The sequence below is a fragment of the Lynx rufus genome, unplaced genomic scaffold, assembly GCF_022079265.1.
Source record: "Lynx rufus isolate CCGP_SWC_20201006 ecotype Redwood Valley unplaced genomic scaffold, mLynRuf1.p SCAF_3, whole genome shotgun sequence".
NCBI classification, from domain to species: domain Eukaryota; kingdom Metazoa; phylum Chordata; class Mammalia; order Carnivora; family Felidae; genus Lynx; species Lynx rufus.
The window spans coordinates 490,945-512,846 of NW_025814845.1; the positions used below are offsets into that span (position 1 = coordinate 490,945).

General features: G+C 60.3%; 1 protein-coding gene across 1 annotated transcript in view; it reads right to left on the minus strand.

The window, feature by feature from the left end:
* The window catches only part of SORCS2 (sortilin related VPS10 domain containing receptor 2), a 458,118-nt gene that overhangs the window by 67,423 nt on the left and 368,793 nt on the right, over nucleotides 1-21,902 (minus strand). Inside the window, exons 4-6 of the mRNA XM_047091738.1 lie at nucleotides 16,480-16,644; nucleotides 6,839-6,912; nucleotides 2,813-2,877 (exon numbers count right to left, since the gene is read on the minus strand). Of these exons, the coding sequence (XP_046947694.1) occupies nucleotides 2,813-2,877; nucleotides 6,839-6,912; nucleotides 16,480-16,644 (304 nt within the window). The remainder of the gene's footprint in view (nucleotides 1-2,812; nucleotides 2,878-6,838; nucleotides 6,913-16,479; nucleotides 16,645-21,902) is intronic.

Genomic DNA, 21,902 nt, shown 5'->3' on the forward strand with positions numbered 1-21,902 from the left:
AGCGCACCCCCAACTTAAGTGTCCTAGCCTGCTTCTGTCTCACTGGGAGAAGGACCTCAGACTGGCCCAGACAGAGAGCCCCAGCCCAGGGGCCTGCGCTGGGCAGGTGCACTCACCCACAGAAGGGCAGCACGGGGCCACGGTGGGCACCCACAGCGCCCATCGTGGCACCGGCCCCCTCCTGCCCCCCGGAGCCTCCCCTACCTAAACAGGGGTGCGTGTGGGTGGGACTCAAGTGTCCTTTCTTCCCCTAACCTCAGGCGAACGCTTTCCTCCCTTCGCAAACGCTTACGGTCAGGCAAAATCAAACGCGCACTTTGCCAGGCGGCTGCTGTTTTTATTCTGCATCCTGTTTTCCCAGGGTTTGGGGGTCCCGCGAAGTGGTGCAGGGGGGCCCGAGCCTATGCCGGAGGCGCTCTTTGTTCCAACTCGCGGGGCAGGAGCAGGGTTTAACCGTGGACACCAAAGTGGAGCCCACGAGGGCGTTCCGGGTCATCAGCGCCTTTGGGGCACATCCTGCCACGGCCCTGGTGGCTGGACGGCGTGGACAGGGCCGAGGGGCCGGGCTCGGGGCCATGAAGACCCCATGCCCGCCTTAGCAGCGGGGTGAACTGGGTTATAGTTGCTGTGCTCCAGCAGAGGGGAGGATTAATGCCAGCCTCCAAGAGTGGGTGGGGGCCCAGGGAGACAGCGGCACACGGGGGACCCACAGTCAGTCACGGCTGTGCCACCGCCCACCCGCTGCTGAATCCCGTCCACGTCCCTGCCAAACGGGCTGGTCGTTCCCTGCGGGCGGCACTGAATTTCCTGTCCTGGACTCGCCTGCTGGACACGCGGTGGGAACACTCACCCGGGTCTGACTCGAAGTCACCACCCAGCTCACACCCCCGTTCTCAGGCTCACACCCTCACCCACTCACCCACTCGCACACCCACTCACTCACAGCGGCCCTGCAGCTGCCCTGGCCGCTGGCATTTGACCATGTGCTTATTCACTCGGCAGATCCGCTGGGGACACAGAGGCCAATCAATCAGACCCACCCGGTCCCCACAGAGCTGTGACGGCAGCCCAGGCCCCGAGAAGGTGGCCGGCAGGGAAGGCGGTCCAAGGACAGTAAGAACCCCAAGATGGAGAAATGTGGTCGAGTGCTCCCAGTAGGGGCGGGGCCAGCAGGGGCGGGGCCAGCTGGCAAGGCGAGCCTGGGGAGTGACCCCCTAGTTCAGACAGGGTGGGTGACGACTCGGGGAGGGACCAGGAGGTCCGGGTGCCATGCCACCGAGCTTGGCTAGACTGGACTCTAATGGGGCTCGGAGGCTGGGGCGTGGGTGCCAGGGGTCAGGTGGGGGCGCGGGGACACACGTGGTCTTCAGTGGAGGGGACGCCACTCAGGTGCTACACCAGTTCTGGGGAGCCAGTGGTGTGGCTGCTGGACCAAGGGTTCTCCCTCTCCCCTGGGAGGGCAGGTCGTGGGAAATCATCTCCACGTGACAATGGTGCCCCTCGTCGGGATGCTGGCCTGTCCCTCCTCCCCGCTGCAGGCAGGGCTATCCTGAGAGACAACCACCCCCGTGGCGGGTCAGTCCCCGTGTCACCCTAAGCGAGGCCTGGGGTGTTTTCGGATTTGGGGGTGGAGCATGGTGGGAGCATGTGACCTTGTGCGTGTGGGCAGCCGGGAACCCCTCTGAGCTTTGTTCTGGGGAAGCCGACCCCGATCCAGGAAAGAGCTGAGGGTTCGGAAGAGGTCAAGGGACTCGGCAGCGGCTTCCGTCCACATCCACCAAGCGCTCGCTCATGACGTCCCCGCACTGAGCCCCACATGGGCACTGACCCATTTCACAGACGAGGACACCGAGGGGCCGGGAGGAGAGGGAACGTCCCCGGGGTCATGCCGCTGGCACATGGCGGGCTGGGAGTGGACACCAGTGCTTCTGTTCTCAGCCGGGACTCTCTGTGGCCCGGCTCTGAATCTGCCCCCCGCCTCCACTCCCCGCCGTGTGTCCTACCCAGGGAGCTCCACTGCGTGGCCCTCGCCAGCTCCCACGCCTGTTACACGTGAACCTGTGAGGTCCCCACTCCAAGGGAAACCGGGCAGGAGGGACTCAAGAGCCCCAGCGCCCAGGGGAATGCGGTCGGAGCAGCGACAGGCACCGGGGCGGCGCCCCCTCCACTCTCCTCCCCTCCTTGCTGCTCGGGCCCCACGGCTGGTACAACGTGGACAGCTTCTGTGCTGTCCCCAACCGGGCAAAGGGCAGGGCTGTGGCTTGTTCACCTCTGTGTCCCCAGCAGGGTCAGCACTGGCCTGACCCACAGGGGACTCAAGTACGTGTTGAATAAAGGTCCTCTTGGCTCTGATGTTCCAGAATACCCCATGGTTCTAGAATCTTCCATACTTCTACGGCCAGTGCTCCTCCCTCAGGAGCACAGAGGACCGTTCCCAGAGAATGCAAGGCCCCCGGGGCGCCCTCTGACATGAAGCCGGCTGGGCCGGGCGGCCAGGCCCCTGCCCCACTAAATGCGGACGCCATCGGAAGCCCCCACCTGGCCTCAGCACTCAGCAACGCCAGAGGGGGCGCGCAGAGTGAGCAGGAAACACTCAGTGCTCAGAGGCCGGAACCAATCACCCTCTTAATAGACTTTCCCACTGGAGCAGAGCGCGTGGCTTCAATTTATCCCCAGCTGGAAAACAAGCACACTTAAAGTTACGCCACATCATAACATCTCGAGGTCGGCTGTGCAGGGCCAGCCGAGGAACCGAGCAGGGCACACACCTGGTGCAGGCACATCCCCCCGCCCTCCCCTGGCCCCGACTTACCTCCTCCGAGGTCCTGGGTTTCCATGTGGACCAGGTCGGGGTCGGTGTCCACCCCAGACACAGCCCTGGAAGAGAGCGGGCTGGGGTTGGCGCTGGGAGTGGGGACCCCAAGCCCCTCTCACGGTGCCTGCGTCAATCCCTGAACCCCAGGTAGCCATGTGGCCCCGGGGGCTGGGGCCACGCTTGCTCTGTGGTCCTCCCCCTGCTCCTGGGGAGGGAGCCAGAACCCAGGGTTCGCTAGGCATCCTTCTTTTTCAAGTACTCTTTGTAGCAGACTCTCCTTTACCAAAGACGCTCACGTTCCTTGTATCTGTGTTGTTGTTTTGTTTTGTTTTGATGATCAAAACCCCCGTAGGAGGCTGGGCAGGCCTTGGGAGCGGCAGGGGCCCGACGAGCTGACTCTAGCCGTTAGAGCACAGACGTCCGGGCCAATACGACTATTAAAAATCCAGCCGCCAGAACGACGCCTCTCGTGGACACTCACCTTTCCCAGTGAGCAAAGTGAGAGTCAGCACAGGGAGTCCCTTCCCGCGGCCACTCCGCCCAGCAGGCTGCCTTCCCTGTGGCCCCCTCTGGGCCACCGAGCTGTCCTCCGTGGAAGGAGCACTGGGTCTCTGGCAGCCCCTTCCCCAGCACTGGTGAGTGCCACGCCCCCCCCCAAGCTGGTCCCTTCCAGTTCCCAGCCTGCCTCCCAGCTCCAGGGTCCAGGGGTCCCCAGGTGCACAGGGAGAGTCCACAGAGGGTCTGAGGGCCATGCACCCCACAGAGGCTCCGTGGCACAAGCCAGCGGGGCATCCCCTCCAGTCCACTGATGTTGCAAACCGTGGGCTCCAGCATCCGTCACTCTGCCCCTAAATACTATTTCAAGGTGAGGTTTGCTTTAGGCTTTTGTGCACAGACCACTTGTGAGCTCAGAGGACCAAGGTCTCCTGCCCAACATTTCTCTCTCTTTTCTGAGTAAAGTGACGCTGTTCCCTTTTCCAGGGGCACCGACAGGTCCTCGGGCCCTCAGCCGGGCAGCTGGGATTTTAGCCTTACAAGCCAGCTCATTCACGCTCTCCCTCCCTCCCTCCTTCATTCACCCCTCCCTCCCTCATTCACTCACTCACTGATTCATATCCTCCCTCCTTCATTCATTCACTCACACTTATTCATTCATTCATTCCCTCACTCTTTCACTCACTCATTTACTCACTCCTCACTGTCTCCCTCCCTCATTCATTCCCTTACATACTCATTCACTCATTCATTCATTCACTCACTCACTCCATCACTAATTCAGTCACTCACTCACTCATTCACTCACCAGCTCACCCCTGCACTGACTCACTCTCCTCCTCAGTCTGTGAGTCCCACTCACTCACCTGCCTTCTCCACTGAGCGGCACCCCCACCACCCTCCCATGCCCCCTGGCTCTCCCATTGGAGCACCCCATCCCCAAGCCCCAGGCCCTGGACCAGGCAAGGGCCCACCCAGTGGGTTGAGGTCCCTGCCCAGAACCCCTTGGTCATGGGTTCTGGCGACCACGCGGGGCTGCATGCACGTCACCTCAGACACAGCCTGGCTCCCTGCAGGGAGGGCCAACCCTGTTTGTTGAGGTCCCCAAAACTGGTGTGTGGGAAGGTCTTTGGTCCGCTGCCTAGAAACAGCAGCCATGTGAGATGACCCAGGGGCAGGCAGGTGCGTGGAGAATACCCCGGGGACACGGGGGGGGTTGGTCCGCACTCCTACGGACGTCACGGGAAGCCTAACGCAGACGGTTCCTGTAAACCCTCACAGGCGCCACACCAGGCCCGTGGCGGGAAGGGCTGTCTTCTCCCTTCTGCCTCCCTCCACCACAGAGGCCCTGCCGCCTGTCCCACCCCCCGGGCAGGTGCCGAGCTGGCGGAGGAGGAAGGCTGAGACTTTGTGAGTCAGCTCGGGCCTGAGCAGAGAAGCAGACGTGGGAAGTCCGCGAAGCACAGCGGCCAACGGCACGGCCACTGGCCGCAGGCGGAGGGCTCCTTGCCGGCAACGTGGTCCGGGACACGTGCCCTAGCCTCTCCGGGCCTCAGTTTCCCCCTCTGTCACGTGAGGGGAAGACAGTCAGGGTCTGTGCTCTCACTTGACACGATGGCACATTCAGTCTGCTACCTGATAGATGGTCAGCATCCACAACGTGGCTGCTACGACCTCGCTCCACGGCCGCGGAGGCCACGGGGAGGGCAACACACAGGTGCCCATGGTGGGCGCAGGACGCAGCGGGCCTCCCGCCCCTGGGCTGTGCCTGCCGGGGGCCCCACGGCCAAGCTGATGAGCTCGCTCTCCGGGTAGCCTCCCAAAGCACGAAGGGGTCCCAGCCTCAGACGGAAGGCGGGCGTCGGCCGTTCCGCTGTCGGTTCGAGGACAAAGCGCGTCTTAGAAATGCTGGCAAAACATCATTCTTCTCCGCGTACAGGACGGGGGGCTTCTGCCTGTCACCACATTCCGGGAAAGGTGCCTGGGCCCCAGTGGCCAAGCGTCTGGCCCGATTATCTCTCACGCATAGCGGCTCAGAGCAATTTGAGAAACTTGCGGGAGAAATGATTTGATTTGCCCGAGATAATACCCTGTTTGAGTTAGCGCTAATTTACCGCGGGCACGTTTCCCTCCCCGTCCCGAGAGATCTCGCTGTGCCCCCCGGCCTGGCCTGGGACAGATGGCGGGCCAGCGCCCCGCCATCCTGCAGACTTCCCAGGCCCTGTGTCGGCAGATCCTGCCTCCTTGCCCCTCCCCACCCCCTGGGAGCCCCTGGGGCCAACAGTTCCCACCAGTGACGAGGCCGGTGCTTGATGTGGCCTCAGGCTTCCCAGGAAGGCACCGCGGGATGCCGTGTGGCGGGAGCCGTGACCTCTCCCGCCAGCAGAAGGCACGCATACCAGCCGGCAATATCCCAGAGTTAGAGACGCGGGCCTTTCGGCCGCAAGTCAGGAAACTAGCTCCTTGCTGTGATTCGCATGAAGACAGGCAGACGCGGAGGAAGGGGGTGGAGGGCTGTTTCCATGGTGCTTCTCTGCTGGGGACACAGGACTGTGGCCCAGGAGGAGGCCTGTCCAATGGTTTGTTGTACACACGAGGTAAGAAAGGGAAAGGATAGGAGCGTGTGCACACGTACAGGTTCAAGAAACAGCAATTTGGTCGGAAGAACACGCGTGCAACTGCACGTCTCCAGAGGCGGTTTAGGCAGGAGAATGGGTCACGGCCGCGGCTGGTGGGCAGGAAATGGGGCCCGGGGCCAGCGCTCTCACGGCCACTCCCTCGGCCGCCGACCCACCCCGCCAGCAGGGGCTTGTCCCCCGTGGGCCTCACTCGCTCCACAGACTGGCATCAGTGCAACGAGGCTAGAACATGAGACGAGAACGCTGCTCAGACTGATTGCTGAGCGGGGCCCCAAGAGACAACACCAGTGTGGGAGGGGAGCCCCAGCATCTGACATCAGGCAGGGCGGGAGAGCAGGGCCCAGGCAGGCCAGGGAGGCTGCACTGGAGGGGGGCAGTCAGTCAGGGGCTGAGTTAGGACCTGGGGCAGGAGTGTGGCGGGAGGGGTGGTGAGGAGGGGAAAGGGGGGGCAGTAGTGTGGGGGGAAGGGAGGTGGGGAGGGGGAGGGTAGAGTAGGGGGAGCCGGTGGGGAGGAGAGACGAGGGGGCGGAGAAGAAGGGAGGGGGTTGGTGGGGAGGGCAGAGGAGAGAGGGAGGTGGGGACCGGAGGGGAGATGGGTTGGTGGGGAGGGGAGAGGGAGGGGAGACGGGGGAGGTGGGGAGGGGGGGCCAGTGGGGAGGGGAGCGGGAGGGGAGGGCAGGTGGGGAGGGGCGCACGGGTGACCTGAGGGCAGCAGGCCCAGACTCTCTGCCACGTCCCACAGGCCCCGGCAGGGCAGAAAGAGCATTCCGGAGGTCCCCCTGGAGGAGGAGGTCATGGCTGGGGTCAGAGGCAGGAGAAGGCGGGAGCCCCGAGCTGGGGCTGTGGGGGGGCAAGGGGAGCAGCGGTCGCGGGGGGGGGGGGCTCTCACCAGAACACGTGGTCTTTGGTCACTCGCTCCCGCAGCAATGTCCACCTCTTCCCCAGGTCAGATGACACGTAGAGCTTCAGGGCGGAGAAGAGAAACACAAGTCCGGTCATACTGTGAGGGATGGATGAGCCTCTTCCGGGCCGGGGGCCCTCTGCCCTGGCCCGCGGATGCCCCGTGGGGGTTGGGAGGCCCGTCCGGCCCGGGCAGGCCCTGTGCTCACGTGGGGGCCCAGACCGAGCCCCGGAGGCCGAGGGTCAGGCACAGGGGCTCCGTGAAGAGGCCGTCTCAGCCCCTGCGCCGCTGGTAGGAACCAAGAGACCCCGGCCAGGCAGCCGTCCCAGGGGAGGCGCACCTGAGCGTCGCTGGCCGGGAGGGACCTGGCAACATGCCACAGGAGCGGGAGGCCGGGACCCAGGGCGGTTTGGGAAGAAGGGGGCAGGGTCTGCAAAGGGCACGCGGTGTGAAGGGGGTCCGTGCGGGCGGGAACAGCGGGGTCCCCTCTGCGCAGGCCGCCTGGGGTCTGCGGCCACGCCGGGGACACAGGGCCCGTGCTCACAAGGGCCCCGCGCTTGAACTTAACGCTACGCGGTCACTAACTTGAGCTTGCTAATATACGTATCTTCGAATCTGAGTTTTGTAAGAGAAGCGCGATGGAACAGTGAGCTCGTGGGGGAGCTCAGAGCCCCGGCTCCCGCGAGGCCCTGCCTCCTGCCTCCTCCTGGGACAGGACCTGGGAGGCCTGAGCCTGGGCTGGGGAGGGTCCGGGTCAGGGTCCCCCCGTGTGTGCCGAGTCCTAAGGCAGAGCCCCGGGAGCCCGGGAGGGTCCGCACTCGCTCTGTGTCCCCCCGGGCACAGCGCAGAGTGATGGCAAATCGCTCATGAAAAGCACCGTGACAGCCCGCCTTCCTGCACCCCCTCCCCTCTGACAACCACCTGGGGGAAGAAAGGCACAGGAGAGGGAATGCTCAATGGGATGTGCACCTGGCGACAGGTGGCAGCCACTGGGGGGCACAGCCTAACACGGACAGCGTCGTGGGATCCCTATGTTGCACACGAGAAGCTGACGTAACATCGTGCGTCCACTACGGCTCAGTTCCCTAAACCCACCGTGCCAGCGTGAGAAAGATGCAGAAGGGACGAGGGTTCGTCCTGAGTTTTAAACATTTCTCATGTTGTACCGGCCCCTGCAGGGTACAGAGCCCACCAGGCCCCGGCTGGTAAGACGAGGCGCCGGGCAGGGCGGCGGGTGGGGGGGGGGGCAGGTCCTGTCTGTCCCTTCCCCCTTTCTCCCGCCAGCTCTGCCCCACGCCAGCTGCACTGCTGGCTCTGGGGCGAGAATAAACGCTAACACGGAGCTGGGACGCAGCTACAATGAAGGTCCCAGTGGGTCTTTCATTTCTGATTTTTCCAAGTTTTCTTTGCCAGCCTCCCCTGTGGGTGGGTCGGGTTCATGGGAACGCTAAAGCACCCGTGCCATTCCTGAGAGGGGGCGGGGCGGGAGGGTTTTGTATTTTTTTATTTGTTTCTAATGTTTATTTTTGAGAGAGAGAGAGAGAGAGAGACAGAGCACGAGCAGGGCAGGGGCAGGGAGAGGGAGACACAGAATTCGAAGCAGGTTCCAGGCTCCGAGCTGTCGGCACAGAGCCTGACCCACGAGCCGTGAGATCATGACCTGAGCAGAAGTTGGGCGCAGAGCTCACTGAGCCCCCCAGGCGCCCGGGCCGGGAGGCTTTCAAGGGATCTCTGCACCCGTGAAGCAGGACAGACACGGAAATCCTACGTGGCACACACAGGAGCAAAGTGCATCGCAAAGGCAGGCCTGGGAGGGGACATTGTGCTTGTCACTCCCTGGCTGATGGGGCACGCTGTGCTTCGGGGGCGGAGACCTGGTTCCCCCGAACCCTGCCTCTCAGTCGTGCCACCGTGTCACCTCCGTGCCTCAGTTTCCCCATCTATAAAATGACGCCCGCAGCTGCAACATTTTGCAGGGGGGAGTCTGTGACTTGGGAGGTCGTGGGGTCCAGTAACCCTGGTTCCCACAATAGACTCCACAGTACACAGTTGTGTGACGCCCCAAAGCTTCCTAAACCTCGGTTCCCCACTTTCTCAAATGGGGATCCAGGGCCCTGCCTTACAGGGACGTGTGGGATCACGCTGGGCCCTGTCGCAAAGCAGTGGCACTAAGTATGTGCTCCACGTGTCCCGTCAGCGTCACGTGGGGATGATCTCAGGCTGCCGTCGAGGGCCCACTGCACGCGTGTGTGCTGGGCGTGTCCTGTCTCGGACCATCCCAGGGCGTCCCTGTGAATCAGATGCTTTTGTGAACCTGTTTTGTAGCTCGAGTACGACAGCCGAGGCCACGTGAGAGATTTGCCCGGGGTTGGTCGCGGGCAGAAGCCGGGTTTGAATTCTCTGTGATTTGAACGCCCTTTCCTTCACTCCTCTGTACTCAAGACGTGTCCAGAATAAGTCAGTTAAGCAGAGCAATGTCACGGCCAGCCCTCAAAACGAAGGAAGGCTCAAGCCAGCCCCTGGACCTCCGGTACAGCGGCCCCAGTGTCTCCATCTGTAAAATGGGTCTAAAACGCCATGCTAACGGCGGCTGGAGCTGGGGCCCACATCCGCTGGCTTTCAGGGCTGGCCCAACACGTTCCGTGCCACGTGCTCCCCGTCTGACCCAGCCTGTCCCCATCAGGGCCCTAAGTTATGAAGTGTAAGTGAGGCCACTGGTGTTACAACTGGTGTTCACGAAAGAAGGCTCTGTGGAACCTTCAAAGGGGAGCTGGGGTTTATCAAGCATAAGCCCGGTGCCGTCCTGACCTGCGGCACGGTCGCAAGTCCATCCGGCCGTGCCTGGTGTCAATCACCCGCCAGCGGCAGAGGCCGGGACCCCGGCCCCGTCCTCACCGACCCGTTGCCACGTGTGTGCTATCTCCTCCCCCCCGACTCATGGCTGCTGCACTCCTGCACCCTCTCCACCCCGTGGCCCCGCTGAGCCACCTCCGTGGCTTCCTGCGGGCGTCCTCCCTGCAGCCCTCAGCCCTCCCATCCTGCCCCTGCTCCGTGACACAGCCACTGGGGTCTTTCCGGGACACACACCTGACCACATCACCCTCCTGCATCAGACCTCCCAGGGGATGCCACGCCCTGGGATAAAGCCCACACTCCTTGTACGGGCACTCAGGGCCCCTGGGCTGCCTGGCCTCCCTCTAGCTGTTGTCCCTGCCCATACATGCCCCTATACACCCCATAGCCCTGTCACACCCAGCTCCGAGCTCACACACGACTGTGGTGCTGATGTGTCCCATGGGGTCCTCTGAGCATCCGTGCCTGCTGTTCCCTCTGGCTGGAATGCTCTTCCTTCCCCCAGTCAGTGTTCAAGACTCAGTCTAAAGTCACCTCTCGGTCAGGGTTTTGTCCAAGGTCACCTGTTCGGAGGCCCTGGGACTGCAGAAGCAGGCTCAGAACCCAGTCCGTTAGGTGGAGGAGACTGTGTCAGGGCTCAGGGCCCAGGACCCAGAGAGAACTGGCCTTTACTGGACACCCCACTCTGGGGGTGGGGTGCCCCTGAGCGTGCCCCCCTTGTGCTGTCACCCACCTGGCACCGGGGACCCTGGCACTTCCAATCATCTCCATCCAGAACCTTCCCACGCCCCCCAGTCCCCTTCCACCTCCACCTGGGGCCTCCTTGCCCCTGGCTTCTAGCAGACGCCCTACATCTGAGGCCACAGATTCAAGCCCCCTGTTCTGGATCCTTCCACCACCCCCGCAGCTACAGAAAAAAGGCCCAGGGGATCCCGCCTCAGTGCAAACGCCCTCTCCTCGCAAATACTCTCCCTGAACCTCAGCGTCCTGGGGGAAGATGCCCCACCTGAGGACGGCCGTCCCTGCCTGAGTCTCAAGGGCAGCCTCCTGTGACTCACAGCTTGTGAGCCCCGTGATTAGAGCGAACGTTGTCCCCTTTCTTAACACACGTGGGAGTTTTCTCTGTGAAGCGCCCTCCTCTGCCGTCACCGGCTTGAAGAAAACATCCAAGGCCGCGAGATTTTGCTCTTTGAGGAGGACGCGCCTGGGAGCGTCCTGGGATGGGAGGGCCCCCAGAACAACCACAGACAGGGGTCTACACAGCAAAGCTTCATTCCCTCTCAGCCCTGGAGGCCGGGAGTCCAAGACCCAGGTGGGAAGCTCCTTGGTTCCCTCTGAGGCCTCCCTCTTCTCCCTGTGTCCTCACACGGTCGTCCCCCTGTGCCCATCTGTGTCCTGCTGCCCTGTCCTTACCAGGACACCGGCCATATTGTATCAGGTCCCACCCAGACGGCCCATTTTAACTTAAATATCCCTTTAAAAGTCCCGTCTCCAAACAAGGTCCCATCTGGGGGACGGGGGTGAGGACTTCCGCATACAGATTTGGAGGAGGACACAACCCAGCCCGTCAGGGAAGCCACTTTTGACCCCCTTGACCTCTGGGGTCCTCCCCGCCGCATCTGCGGGAGCTTCTCCAGATCCCCAGCCTCGCACTTGCTAAGAGAACTCCCGGCCTCTGAAACGCGGCCGCGTTACTTCCTCCTTCTCTGCTAGAGCTTGTGCAGCTCGCTGGCACATACCCTGCCTCGCCCACCTCTCCCCCTGCGCCGCGCCCGCGACTCATCCCCGCAGGGGCTGCCAAACTTTTCTGGAACGTTTCCAGAAAATACCTCTGGCTTTTCAGGCTGCGTGGCCTCTGTTGTAGCTACTCATCGCCGCCTTTGGGACAGGAAAGCAGCCAGAGAGGACATGTAGACGAACAGGTTGCCTGTGTTCCCAAAAGACTTTATTTACAAAAACAGGTGCCGGGCCATCGTCTGCCGATGCCTGCTCTAGGGTCCGTGCTATGAAACTGTCACCTTAATGTTTTAGAAAAAGGGCTTTTTGGAGAGCGTTCGTCCCCCGGAACATAAGATTCCTTTGCTGATGACAGAGGTGAAGCCCAAAGAGGAAGGGAAGCCGCTAGAGGTCAGGCATTGCTTGTTTCCAGTAGAAGCTCCCGTCTCGTGGGCCTGAGTGTGATACCCCAGTGGCTGAGGGGTCCCCCGGGAGGGATGACAGGCCACCTCTGGTCCCTTCCCTGGCCCATCTGAGCGACCAGGCCGGGGCCCCCACCTCCTGTCTCAATTTCCCCAGCGACAAACCGGGAGAGAACTGCTCCTACCCTCAGACGGTGGGCGGCCATCAACGTCCGGGAGCCTGGCCAGCAAACCTCTGCATTAGCGGATGGCATTATCACCGCTATCCCCGCGGACGCACCGGCGTTTATGACGCCTGCCCCAGGACGTGACGGAGCCCGTTCAATTTGCTCTCGTGGGAAGGGGTTGAGGACGCGCCATCATTGGCCGCAGAAACAGAACGCTCCCGCTTGATAAAAGACAGACGCCAGTAAATCAACAAGAAAAAACGCACCAGGGACATCCCACTTGTGGCAGTAAATCCTGCACGGTGGTGTCCCCGTGGAACGGCTGATTTGCTTCAGGTCACTCAGCCAAGAAGGGAGCCGAGGTGGCTTACCAGAACGCATCCGCTGCCCTGACATGAACGTGATGTGCAAGGGAGTCAGAGCAGGGGAGAGGTGAAGGCAGGCGAGCCGGACGAGGTCAGGGGAAGGCCACTGCAGAAATGCGTGCCCATCGGTCTCACACGGTCGTTAGAGGGCTGCCCTCTGATCACCGCCCGGCTCTCAGCGGTGGGTTGAGGGCGGTGGAAGGTGCCCACCTCCCTCCCTCCCTCGCCGCGGGGCGCCTCGCGGCACACAGGGTGCGGAGTGGGAATCCAACGTTGCTCAGCATCCCTTGCAGCCAGAGTTCTGGGGCACAGGTGCACCCGTGGGACATTTGGAGGGTGAACGTGGCACGGGGGCGCTGTCTTGCCACCTAGGGCCACGCCTGCTGGCCGGCGAGGTCGCATCTGTCCTCAGCTGCCGGGGGGTGCCTTCCACTGTCCGTCACTGGCTCTGCGAAGGTCGCGAGGCAGCCGTGCCACAGCAGTGACGATTTCAGATGCGTGGGTCTCCACATCAGCTGTGTGTCCTCGACCTTGGTAAGTCCAGTGGGGCTCCTGGTCCCCCCCACCCCGGCTTCCTGACATGTGGGGCAGAGGCCCCCCCAGGGGGATAGCTCTGTGGCTCCCAGGAAGACCCCTGGGGGTCCAGCCTGGACCCCCGTGTCCCCCCCAACAGTTTAGAGAGCACCCAGTTCCCCACGCCAAATCCTTCTTCTGCTTAAAACATCCTGCCCTGAGCCCTGTCGGACACAAGGGATCGGAGCACACAGCAACACACATCGACGTGTCAGATTCTCACCACTCATGAAATCGTTCTGTTACTCAGAGAAGCCCGATTTCCACCCAATTCTGAAACCTGAGGCCAGGGAGGACGTGGGATGTTGGAGCCTGGAGCCCTGCAGGACGGCTCATCTGCTGACCCTCCCGTTGCTGGGGGGCCCCCCCTGCCCGCCCCTCCCCCGCTGCCTTGACTACCCTCCGCTTCAGCGCAGATAAATGCAAACCCGGTTCTCTGTGGCCGGAGGATTGTGGGTATTCATTGCAGTCATCTCTGCGGTTTTCAAGTTGCATTAAATGTAAATGTACCTTGAGATCCATTCCCTACACCTCTCTTCAGAACCCCTCCGCTAGGAAGGCTTCCCTGATTGATGGTCTAAGGTGTCTTTTCTTCCCCACTAAGGTTCTAGAAGGCAGTCCCAGGCTCAGATTCATTTCTCACGGTGCTGGGAAACAGGAGGTTCTTGATGGGGAGCGGAATGAAACATAACAGTGGGTCTGTCACATGTTAGAGGTGAGTGTCCCGGGCTGTGCCTGTAAGCAGGTCCCAGAGACAAGCACAGGGAACCAGGAAAGTCAGTTTGGGAAGGGGCTGCCTGCCTGGCCCTCACATCCTTTGATCCCAGGCCCCCAGTGCAGGTGGTTGAGCCTTGAGAGAAACACCACTGCATCAGGCTCTCACCTACAAGGCTGTCTAGGCTCCAGATGAGGTGGCCCTAGACCACCCCAAGTCACAATGTCCTGGCGAAGTGGGGGGGGGGGGTGGTGAAGGCAGCGGGGCAGGGCAGTCAGAGGGTGGAGGACAGTGAGTGCTGGAGGAAGCGGCAGGCGCCTGGGAGGAAAGGTGAAGGGAGGATGCTGGAAGGAGCGTCTGGCTGTGTATCTGTCTGCAAGTCCTCGAGAGCGGAACACCAGCGCCCAGCCCTGCGGACGCTGACTTTGGCACGTGACCTGCTTTGGCCAATGGTGTGTGGGGAGGTGATATATTCCAGGTGAAAGCAGACACGTTAACGCTACTGTGGAGGTTTTCCCTCCCCCCCCCCCCCCGGGGCCTCTGCCGTCCACCACGAGAACAGCATGTCCCCAGGTGACCTCAGGTCCCCGAATTAGAGATGTCCAGAGACCTGAACCCTACCATCAGCCAGGAGCATGTCTAGCCAATCCCAGCAGAGCCTGGTAGAACCCTAGCCAGCTCCCAGTCCCAGGAACAGGTGAAGAATGCTTGTCGCTGGGAGCCAATGAGGTTTGGGGCTACATGTTACTCAGCACAGCACCGGGCGATGCCTGATACACCAGGTCTGTCGGAATCAAGAGGCAGCGTTGTTCTACCACACCGTCCTGCCTCTTAGAAGTCAGAGAGCTTTGAAAACCATAAAAACCTTGAAAAAAAAAAAAAGCCCAAGGCCCTATTGTCATTGTTATTAATTTCCTCAGATTCCTCATTCCTTTTATAACCACAGCTAAGCCATTTTTTGTCTCCTTTTTCTTTCCTTAGAGTCGCAGAAAAGAACCAAGGAAAATAACCAAGATTTCAGCTCCATTAATTTTTCAGGGCACCATAAATTAAAGAGCAATTGCGATGCAGTCAATTTCTGCAGGAAAGTAAGTCTCCGTGATTGTGCTTTAGTCTAATTACATGGAGGGCTAAGTAATGCTATTAATACCCAGAAGCACACACTGGCCTGAAGGAGGGTGCCGGGAGCAAGACGCAGCCCATGAGGCCAGGGAATTCGGGGATGCCAGTACGTGAGGACCAGACCTCGGCCAGGAGGCCATGGTCCTGTAGAGAGCCATGGCTCAGACCAGCCAGAAGTCTCCATTTGGAGGCCCTTGACCTGGGTGATCCCTAATGGAAAAAAATCCATCATTCACTCACTGATTGATCCAACCAACAGGCACCCGTCCATCTATCCACCCACCTCCACCATCAATCACCCCCAACCCCACCCATCACCCACCCACCCATCTACCCATCCATCCACCTCCACCAATGTCCCCCAGCCCCACCCAGCACCCACCCACCCACCCATCCATCTGCATTTCAACATCCATCCATCCAATCAATGCTGTCAGCCAGGAACTTGAGACAAAATGGTGTAAAAACTAGGCACAGTCTCTGCCCTCGAGGAGCTTTACCCAGACAGCAATCAAATAATATCACAGATACACAGGCACGCTGCAATCAGCCCTGAGAAAAGAGGTGCACTGGCGTCTGGAGGCGTGTGGAGCAAGGGGGCCCACGCAGGCCTGGGGGTTGCAGAGGAAAGGTTCTGGAACGGACAGCTCCACTCCCATTTGCCTCCAGACTATGTTCTGCCCTTCTCCACTCTTCTCTGCCCTGGGGGCTGTGGCCTGTGTGGTGTCCGCTGTCCAGCCTCACCCTGGCTGAGTTCCCGGTCCCGGGCCTGGCCTCCTCCTGGGCACCTGCCAGAGACTCTGGGGGCCTCACTTCCACAATGACAGGCTGAAAAATCCCCACACCTGTGAACGTGACCCTATAGAGCAAAGAAGGACTTGGCAGATGTGATTCAGTGAAGATCTTTAGATGGGAAGATGCTCCTGCATTACTTGGGGAGGGCGGGGGGGGTGGGCAGAGGGAGATTTCTCACATTTCTCAGATTTCTCTTTCTCTCTCTCTCTGTCTCTCCGAAAACACAGCAGACAGAGAGAGGAAGATGCTGCCTTTGAAGATGAGTGGTTCCTTCACAAGCCCCCGAACGCCAGAAGCTGGGAAAGGCCAGGTTCCCCCCAGAAGGGCTTTCCTTCCTCCACCGCTCTCGCCCTCTCCGGTGGCACCTCGTCCCCAGCCCTCAGGACCTGGGGTGGGGGCCGATCCCTCCTGGCACCTGCCCTGAGTCTCTCCTACCCCCCTGGGCCTGGAAAGAGCCCTCCGCCACATTCCCCTTGATTGCCCCGGGAAGGTGCCCTTGGGTCCCTGTGGGGCCCTGGTGACACAGCCCTCGGAGGAGAGGACACGGAGACGGGATCTGAAGGATGCCCCACTTGCCTAGTGAAAGGGGACGAGCATCCCAGGCTGGCAGAAAGACCTGGAGAGGCCCAGCATGGGAGGGTGTGTGGAATGTTCTAGAAATGGAAGAAGCCTTATGGCTGGTGCACACAGAGGGGAGGCAGAGAGGAACAACCCTAATAATTACCTACTGCTTTTCCATCCTGTCTCACACACTTACCTGTGCCAAGTGCACGTTTTACCTCCGCCCACTTGGTTCCCACGCAAGGCGGCCGAGCGCGGCGGCATCCAGACCACCCAGACCTCGGGGGGACGGCTGCACTTGGCCACGACACCACCCACGCTCCAGCCCCGGCCTGCTCACCGTGCTCTCCTTGCTGTAGGCCAAAACCTTGTCCTCCTCCTTGGGGTGAAAAATCAGAGTTTCCACGGAGAAGGGGACGAGCTGCTTCTGGAAGGTGGCCCCCTCGTCCGTGCTAAGGAACAGGCTCTGGTCCCTGTCGCTGAGTGAGGAGCTCACCAGGACGACCTGAAACACAAAGCCGGGAAGACGTGAGGCCTCCCTGCCGCACACCGCGGAGGGCAGGGCGGGAAGCAGCCGGTGGCCAGCCCCTGCCCATTCGTGCTGACCCGTCACTCATCCGCTCGTTCGTTCACCCGCTCAGCAGGTGTTCCCCAGCCCGGGGTGCCGGGCGGGCGTCGCGGGGACGGTGAGGCCCCGACAGTGAGCCGGGGGTTTCCGCGGTAAATGATCCGTTCTGTGGGGACAGCAAGAGACGAGCCAACACGTCACCCATCGCGCGGGAAGTACCGTTCCCAGGCTGACCGGTGCCCCAAGGAGACAAAGCAGGTGCGGGGAGAGGCTGGCACAGGGCTGCCTACAGAAGCGCAGGGCGGGACCGGGTCGGGGGTGGCCCAGGACAGCGTGCGCCGGGGAGCGGACCTCGGAGGTGAGGTGGCCAAGGGGAGACGGGCCTGGAGGGGTGGCCTCCTGGCGAATTCTGTGAGGCCCTAATTAGAGGGCGCCGCAGCGGGTCGAATGGCATCCCCCGGGAGGATGTGCCAGCCTAACCCTCGCTGAGGACAGGCTCTTCACAGACATGATCGAGTTAAGCGCCTCAGGCCTGGAAACGACAGACAAGTGACCCACGGAGCGGACCCCGCCATCAGGCGCGTCCCCTCTGCAGGTGGCCGCTGTGGGTGGGGGTCCCACAGGGCCGTTCTCAGCTCCGCCTGGAGGGTCAGGAAAGCCACAGCCCCAAGGGGCGCCGGCCTGTTTTGGAAGCCGGCCTGTGGCCCTTTCTGGACTTGCCCACTTTTCTGCTCAGGTAAGTGCACAGGCATAAACCCTCCTGTGGGGTGTCCCATGTCTTACGGGAAGGTCAGGAAAGGCCAGCCCCGGGTGAGAACAGGTCGGACCTGCCGCCTACACTCAGGGGTCCACAGGAACCCTCAGAGACAGAGAAAAGGGGCACAGGGAGAGGCTTCCCTCCCCGCCGCCCCTCCCCCAGGCCAGAGGGCATCGGCCAGCTGGGGGGCTGGGAAGGTGATGCGGGCACCTGGCCCTGGGAGCGGGTGGCCCCCCAGGCTACGTGGTCAGCCCCCCGCAGTGTGGATGAGCCCACCCTCTTCTGGTAGGTCCAGTCCCCACGGAGAAGCTGAGGGTTTTCCTACCCTCAGGCCTCACGGAAACTTCTGGGCTCCTCAGAGCCCCAAGGAGACTGCGAGCTCTGTGGCGGGGCCCCTCCTGGACCAGCCTCCCTCGCTGCCTCCTGCTTGTACCCTGGCCATGGCCAGGGCGGTCCACCCACCCGCAGCCACCCCACCTGCCCCCTCTGTTTCCCCCTCACCCCTGGGCCCGGCAGAGTCCCCTGCTTCAAGGCTGCAGGGGACCCGGTATTGGCCCATCAAAAGCTCACCACCCTTCCTGGAGGTAAGCTCTTCCCCCGTGTTCAGGCCTGTGGAGTCCACTGCTGCCCCCCTCCTCGCCCCCACCCCTGCAGGGCCTGTGAACCCCACACCCTTGTGAACGAATGAACGGGTGAGTGGACAGACACCACGTGCCGGTGGAGTAAGGGGTTGGGGGCACACTCAACCGCAGACAGCCCAGTTCCAATCCCATGCCTCTGTGACCTCAAGCAAGCTGACTTACCCTCCTCTGCCTCATTCTCCTTGTCTGTAAAACGGGGCAGATAATCGGCCCCTGGCACCGGGCCAGACTGCAATGCAAGTCTAATACAGCTGTGACCAGACCGTCCTCATGAGAGCTCCAAGGGGCAGTTCCCACGTCTGCTTGGCTGATCGGGAAACTGAGGCACAGAGCGGGGTGCCGTGCTGGCAGGGGGTGGGGCTAGCCTGGCCCAGATGAGCCCGGCTTTCCCAGGGGAGGCTGTGGGGTGCTGAGCCCCCTTCGTGTGGCCTTCCCACACCCAGCACCCCTCTGGAAGATGATGAAACACACGGGCATAAATGTCTCTACAAATGAGAATCCAGTGTGCTCTTTCCAGGGGAACCCCGAGGAGCTCTCCTGGGCCACAGCGCCCTCCCCCCGCCCCCCGCCAGCAAACGGAGGGTCTGAAGGAGGAGGGCAGGGCACTCCCGGAGCCTGGTCCCTCAGAGGCTGTGCTCCTGGAAGGTGGGGGAGGACGGGGTCGGAGGTGTCCCTCCTGGTGTGGTTTCTGCGCAGGAGAAGCGGAGGGGCTGGGAGCGGCTGGGGAGCCAGCGTCACGTGAACTGGTTCCGGGAAACGTTTCATGACAAGGGGGCTTAGACCCCCGTGGAAAGAAGGGGAGTACGGACTCAGCAGCAAGTACAATTCCTGTGGATTTCACACGGGCAAGACGGTAAGGAGGCGTGTTACGATTCTGTCCACGGTACGTGTAGTTGTGTCGGTGCACAGAAATTAGAACGGAGGTGTTATTATCCAGCCGTAAGGAAACGGGACGACATGCACGGGTCTTGGGGGCGCCGTCTAAGGGAGGTGAGTCAGAGAAAGACAAATACTGCGTGACCTCACTTACAGGTGGAGTCTTAAACACGAAAACAAGGGCCGCCCGGGTGGCTCAGTCCGTTAAGCGTCCGACCTCGGCTCAGGTCATGATCTCACAGTCTGTGAGTTCCAGTTCTGTGCTGACGGCTCAGAGCCTGGAGCCTGCTTCCGATTCTGTGTCTCCCTCTCTCTCTCTGTCCCTACCCTGCTGGTGCTCTGTCTCTCTCTCTCTCTCTCAAAGATAAATAAATATTAAAAATATTTTTTAAAAAATGAACTGAAAGAAATACAGGAGACCCTGACAGTGGTTGGTTTTAAGCGGTGGAGTTAAAAGGGCTTTTTTTTTTAATTTTAAATAAAATTTTTAGTGTAGGATCGTTTTACATTTACAGAAAAGTTGCAAAGATAGTATAGAAGGTCCCGTCACGCCCCCGCCCGGTTTCCTCTGTTGGGATATCTCGCATCAGCATCAGACGTTTGTCACAGCTAAGGAATCAGCATTAGCATACATGTACCCTCTGAATGCCACACTGCATCCCACCAGTGTCCCCACGAATGGCTTTTCCCAGTCTAGGATGCCATCCGGGACCCCACGTGACATTCAGTCCTCACATCTCCCTGAGTTCCTCTGGGCCCTGACTTTCTCCTGGTTTTTCATGACCTTGACAGTTTCGAGGAGTTTGGGTACTTTGCCGATTGCCTCTTAGATTTCAGCTTGTGTGCGCTGTCCTCGTGGTGTCACTGGGGTTACAGGTGTCTGGGAGGAAGGGCACAGAGGTGAGGACCATCCCTACCGCAGTGGGTCCAGAGTGCACGCCCTCGAAGGGGCCTATGGCCGCGGTGCTGGCCTCCCTGGCCGTGTGGTCGCTGGAGACTGGAACTCATTCTCTCGCCGTGTCCACGCTGTCCCTTTGGAGGATGTCCCCAGGCACAGCCCACATCTGCAGGGGGAGGGCCGCTCCCTCTTTGAAGGCAGAGACTCGAGTTATGTGCATTCTGGTGAATTCTTCTGCTGGGAGACTGGTCTCTTCTCCCCCATTTGCTTATTCAAGCATCTATTTACATCACTATGAGCTCATGAATATTTATGTCGGACTCTGAGTTGTAATTCAATGCTGTTCTGTTATTTTCTTGCCCAAAGGCCCCAGCTCTGGCTATTGGGAGCTCTTCTTGGCTCCCGGGCCTTTCTTGCCAGAAAACAGCCTGCTTCTACTTCCAAAGGTTCTGAGCTGCCCCTGGCCTCCCGGGATGCTTAGGAGGAGAGAAACAAATCACCCAGATCTCTCACCCTCTTCGTGGAGACGGCTCGGCTCATTTCAACATCCGCCCAAAGCGCGGGCCACACTCTGTGCCCCACCCCAGGGCAGCGGCCCACACGCCTGGCTCCCACGGGGCCAGGGAAGCCCAACTTCCACTCACTGAAGTGCTTTCTCGTGATGATCATTTCTAAATGTTCTTACAAGGCAACTATTTGCTTGTTTACCTCCCCGGGTAGGTCGCGATCCTTGAGCTTAGGGAGAGCGACTTAACTCCTATCTTGTACTGTTAACATGTAGCACAGGCTTGACAAGGTGCTGTCGGCTACCCATGCCTGATGGACGCGGAATGCGTGCGTGAATGCATAAGTCCATCTCAATTTGTGGCTTCCAAGGAACTGTCTGTTTGCTTTTCTCCTTCAGGAGGAAAACATTCCTAGGGATATTTAAGAAGCCTGGAGACCCGACGTCATAAAAATTCTCATTCACTTATTTCCTTCCATTTTTCAAAGCTTCGCACAGCAATGAAGGCTCATTCGTACGTTCGTTCATTCATTCATCCATTCATTCTTTCTTCTGCAGAATCAAGCAAAGATTTAGGTATGCACAGGGCTTTGTGGCAGCAGAGCTGGGAGAGCGTAGCATCCAGGTACAGGGCAAAAGGGAGGGCTTCCTGGAGGAGGTGATACCCAGATGTGCCTTCACAGTGGGACCACGACAACCCCAACCTCAACCCTGATAATTCAGAATCAGACTTTACAACTTCAAAATGAATCCACAAGTGATCACATTAAAACAGCTCCTTTGAAAATTTCTGAGCCCCTGGTTCTGGGCAATTCCAACAAAGCTGACTATTTCTCATTTAAGTTTGGTGTCCCTGCTTTGCAGGTGCTCCCAGCATGAGTTTAGCCTGGTTGTATGATAGGACACATTTCCTCTCACTTGTCAAACACCTCCTCATCTGCGGAGGCTCATTTCAAACACCACCTCCTCCAGGAAGCCTTCCATGATACGTATCCTCCAACAGAGTTACTCCAATCCCGCCTCTGCCCCTTCCTCCAGCGTCTTGTGCATTCATTTGCTCCACAGCCCAGCATTCCTAGCGTCCTTCTCTTTGGGAGCCCATCTTTCCATTCGGTCTGGGCCTGTGTCTTTGCCACTGTTCCACCTCCAGCCCAGAGCACAGGGCCTGGCACTGAGTGGGTGCCGTGTTCCCAATAAGCGGGGGTTGGCGCTATCCCCGCACGAGTTAGGGCTCTTCACCAAGGTGAAGAAAAGAAAGGGAGGAAGCAGTTCTGGCCGGGGGCCCAGCAATCTGGATCGGGCGCGATTTTCAGCCTCAGAGTGGGACAAGTAAGCCAGGAAAGACGGGGGAAGAAAAAGTGCTGACAAGGAGAGGATCACTGGAGCAAAGAAAACAAATCAATTAGCATCGTGCAGCGTGGAGGCTGGCAAATTGCGCTTCCGAATTGGGAACCAGACTATTTTCCATGGTGTATTTTTACTGCTTTCTATTCCGGGGAAGCATATGGTACCTGCTCT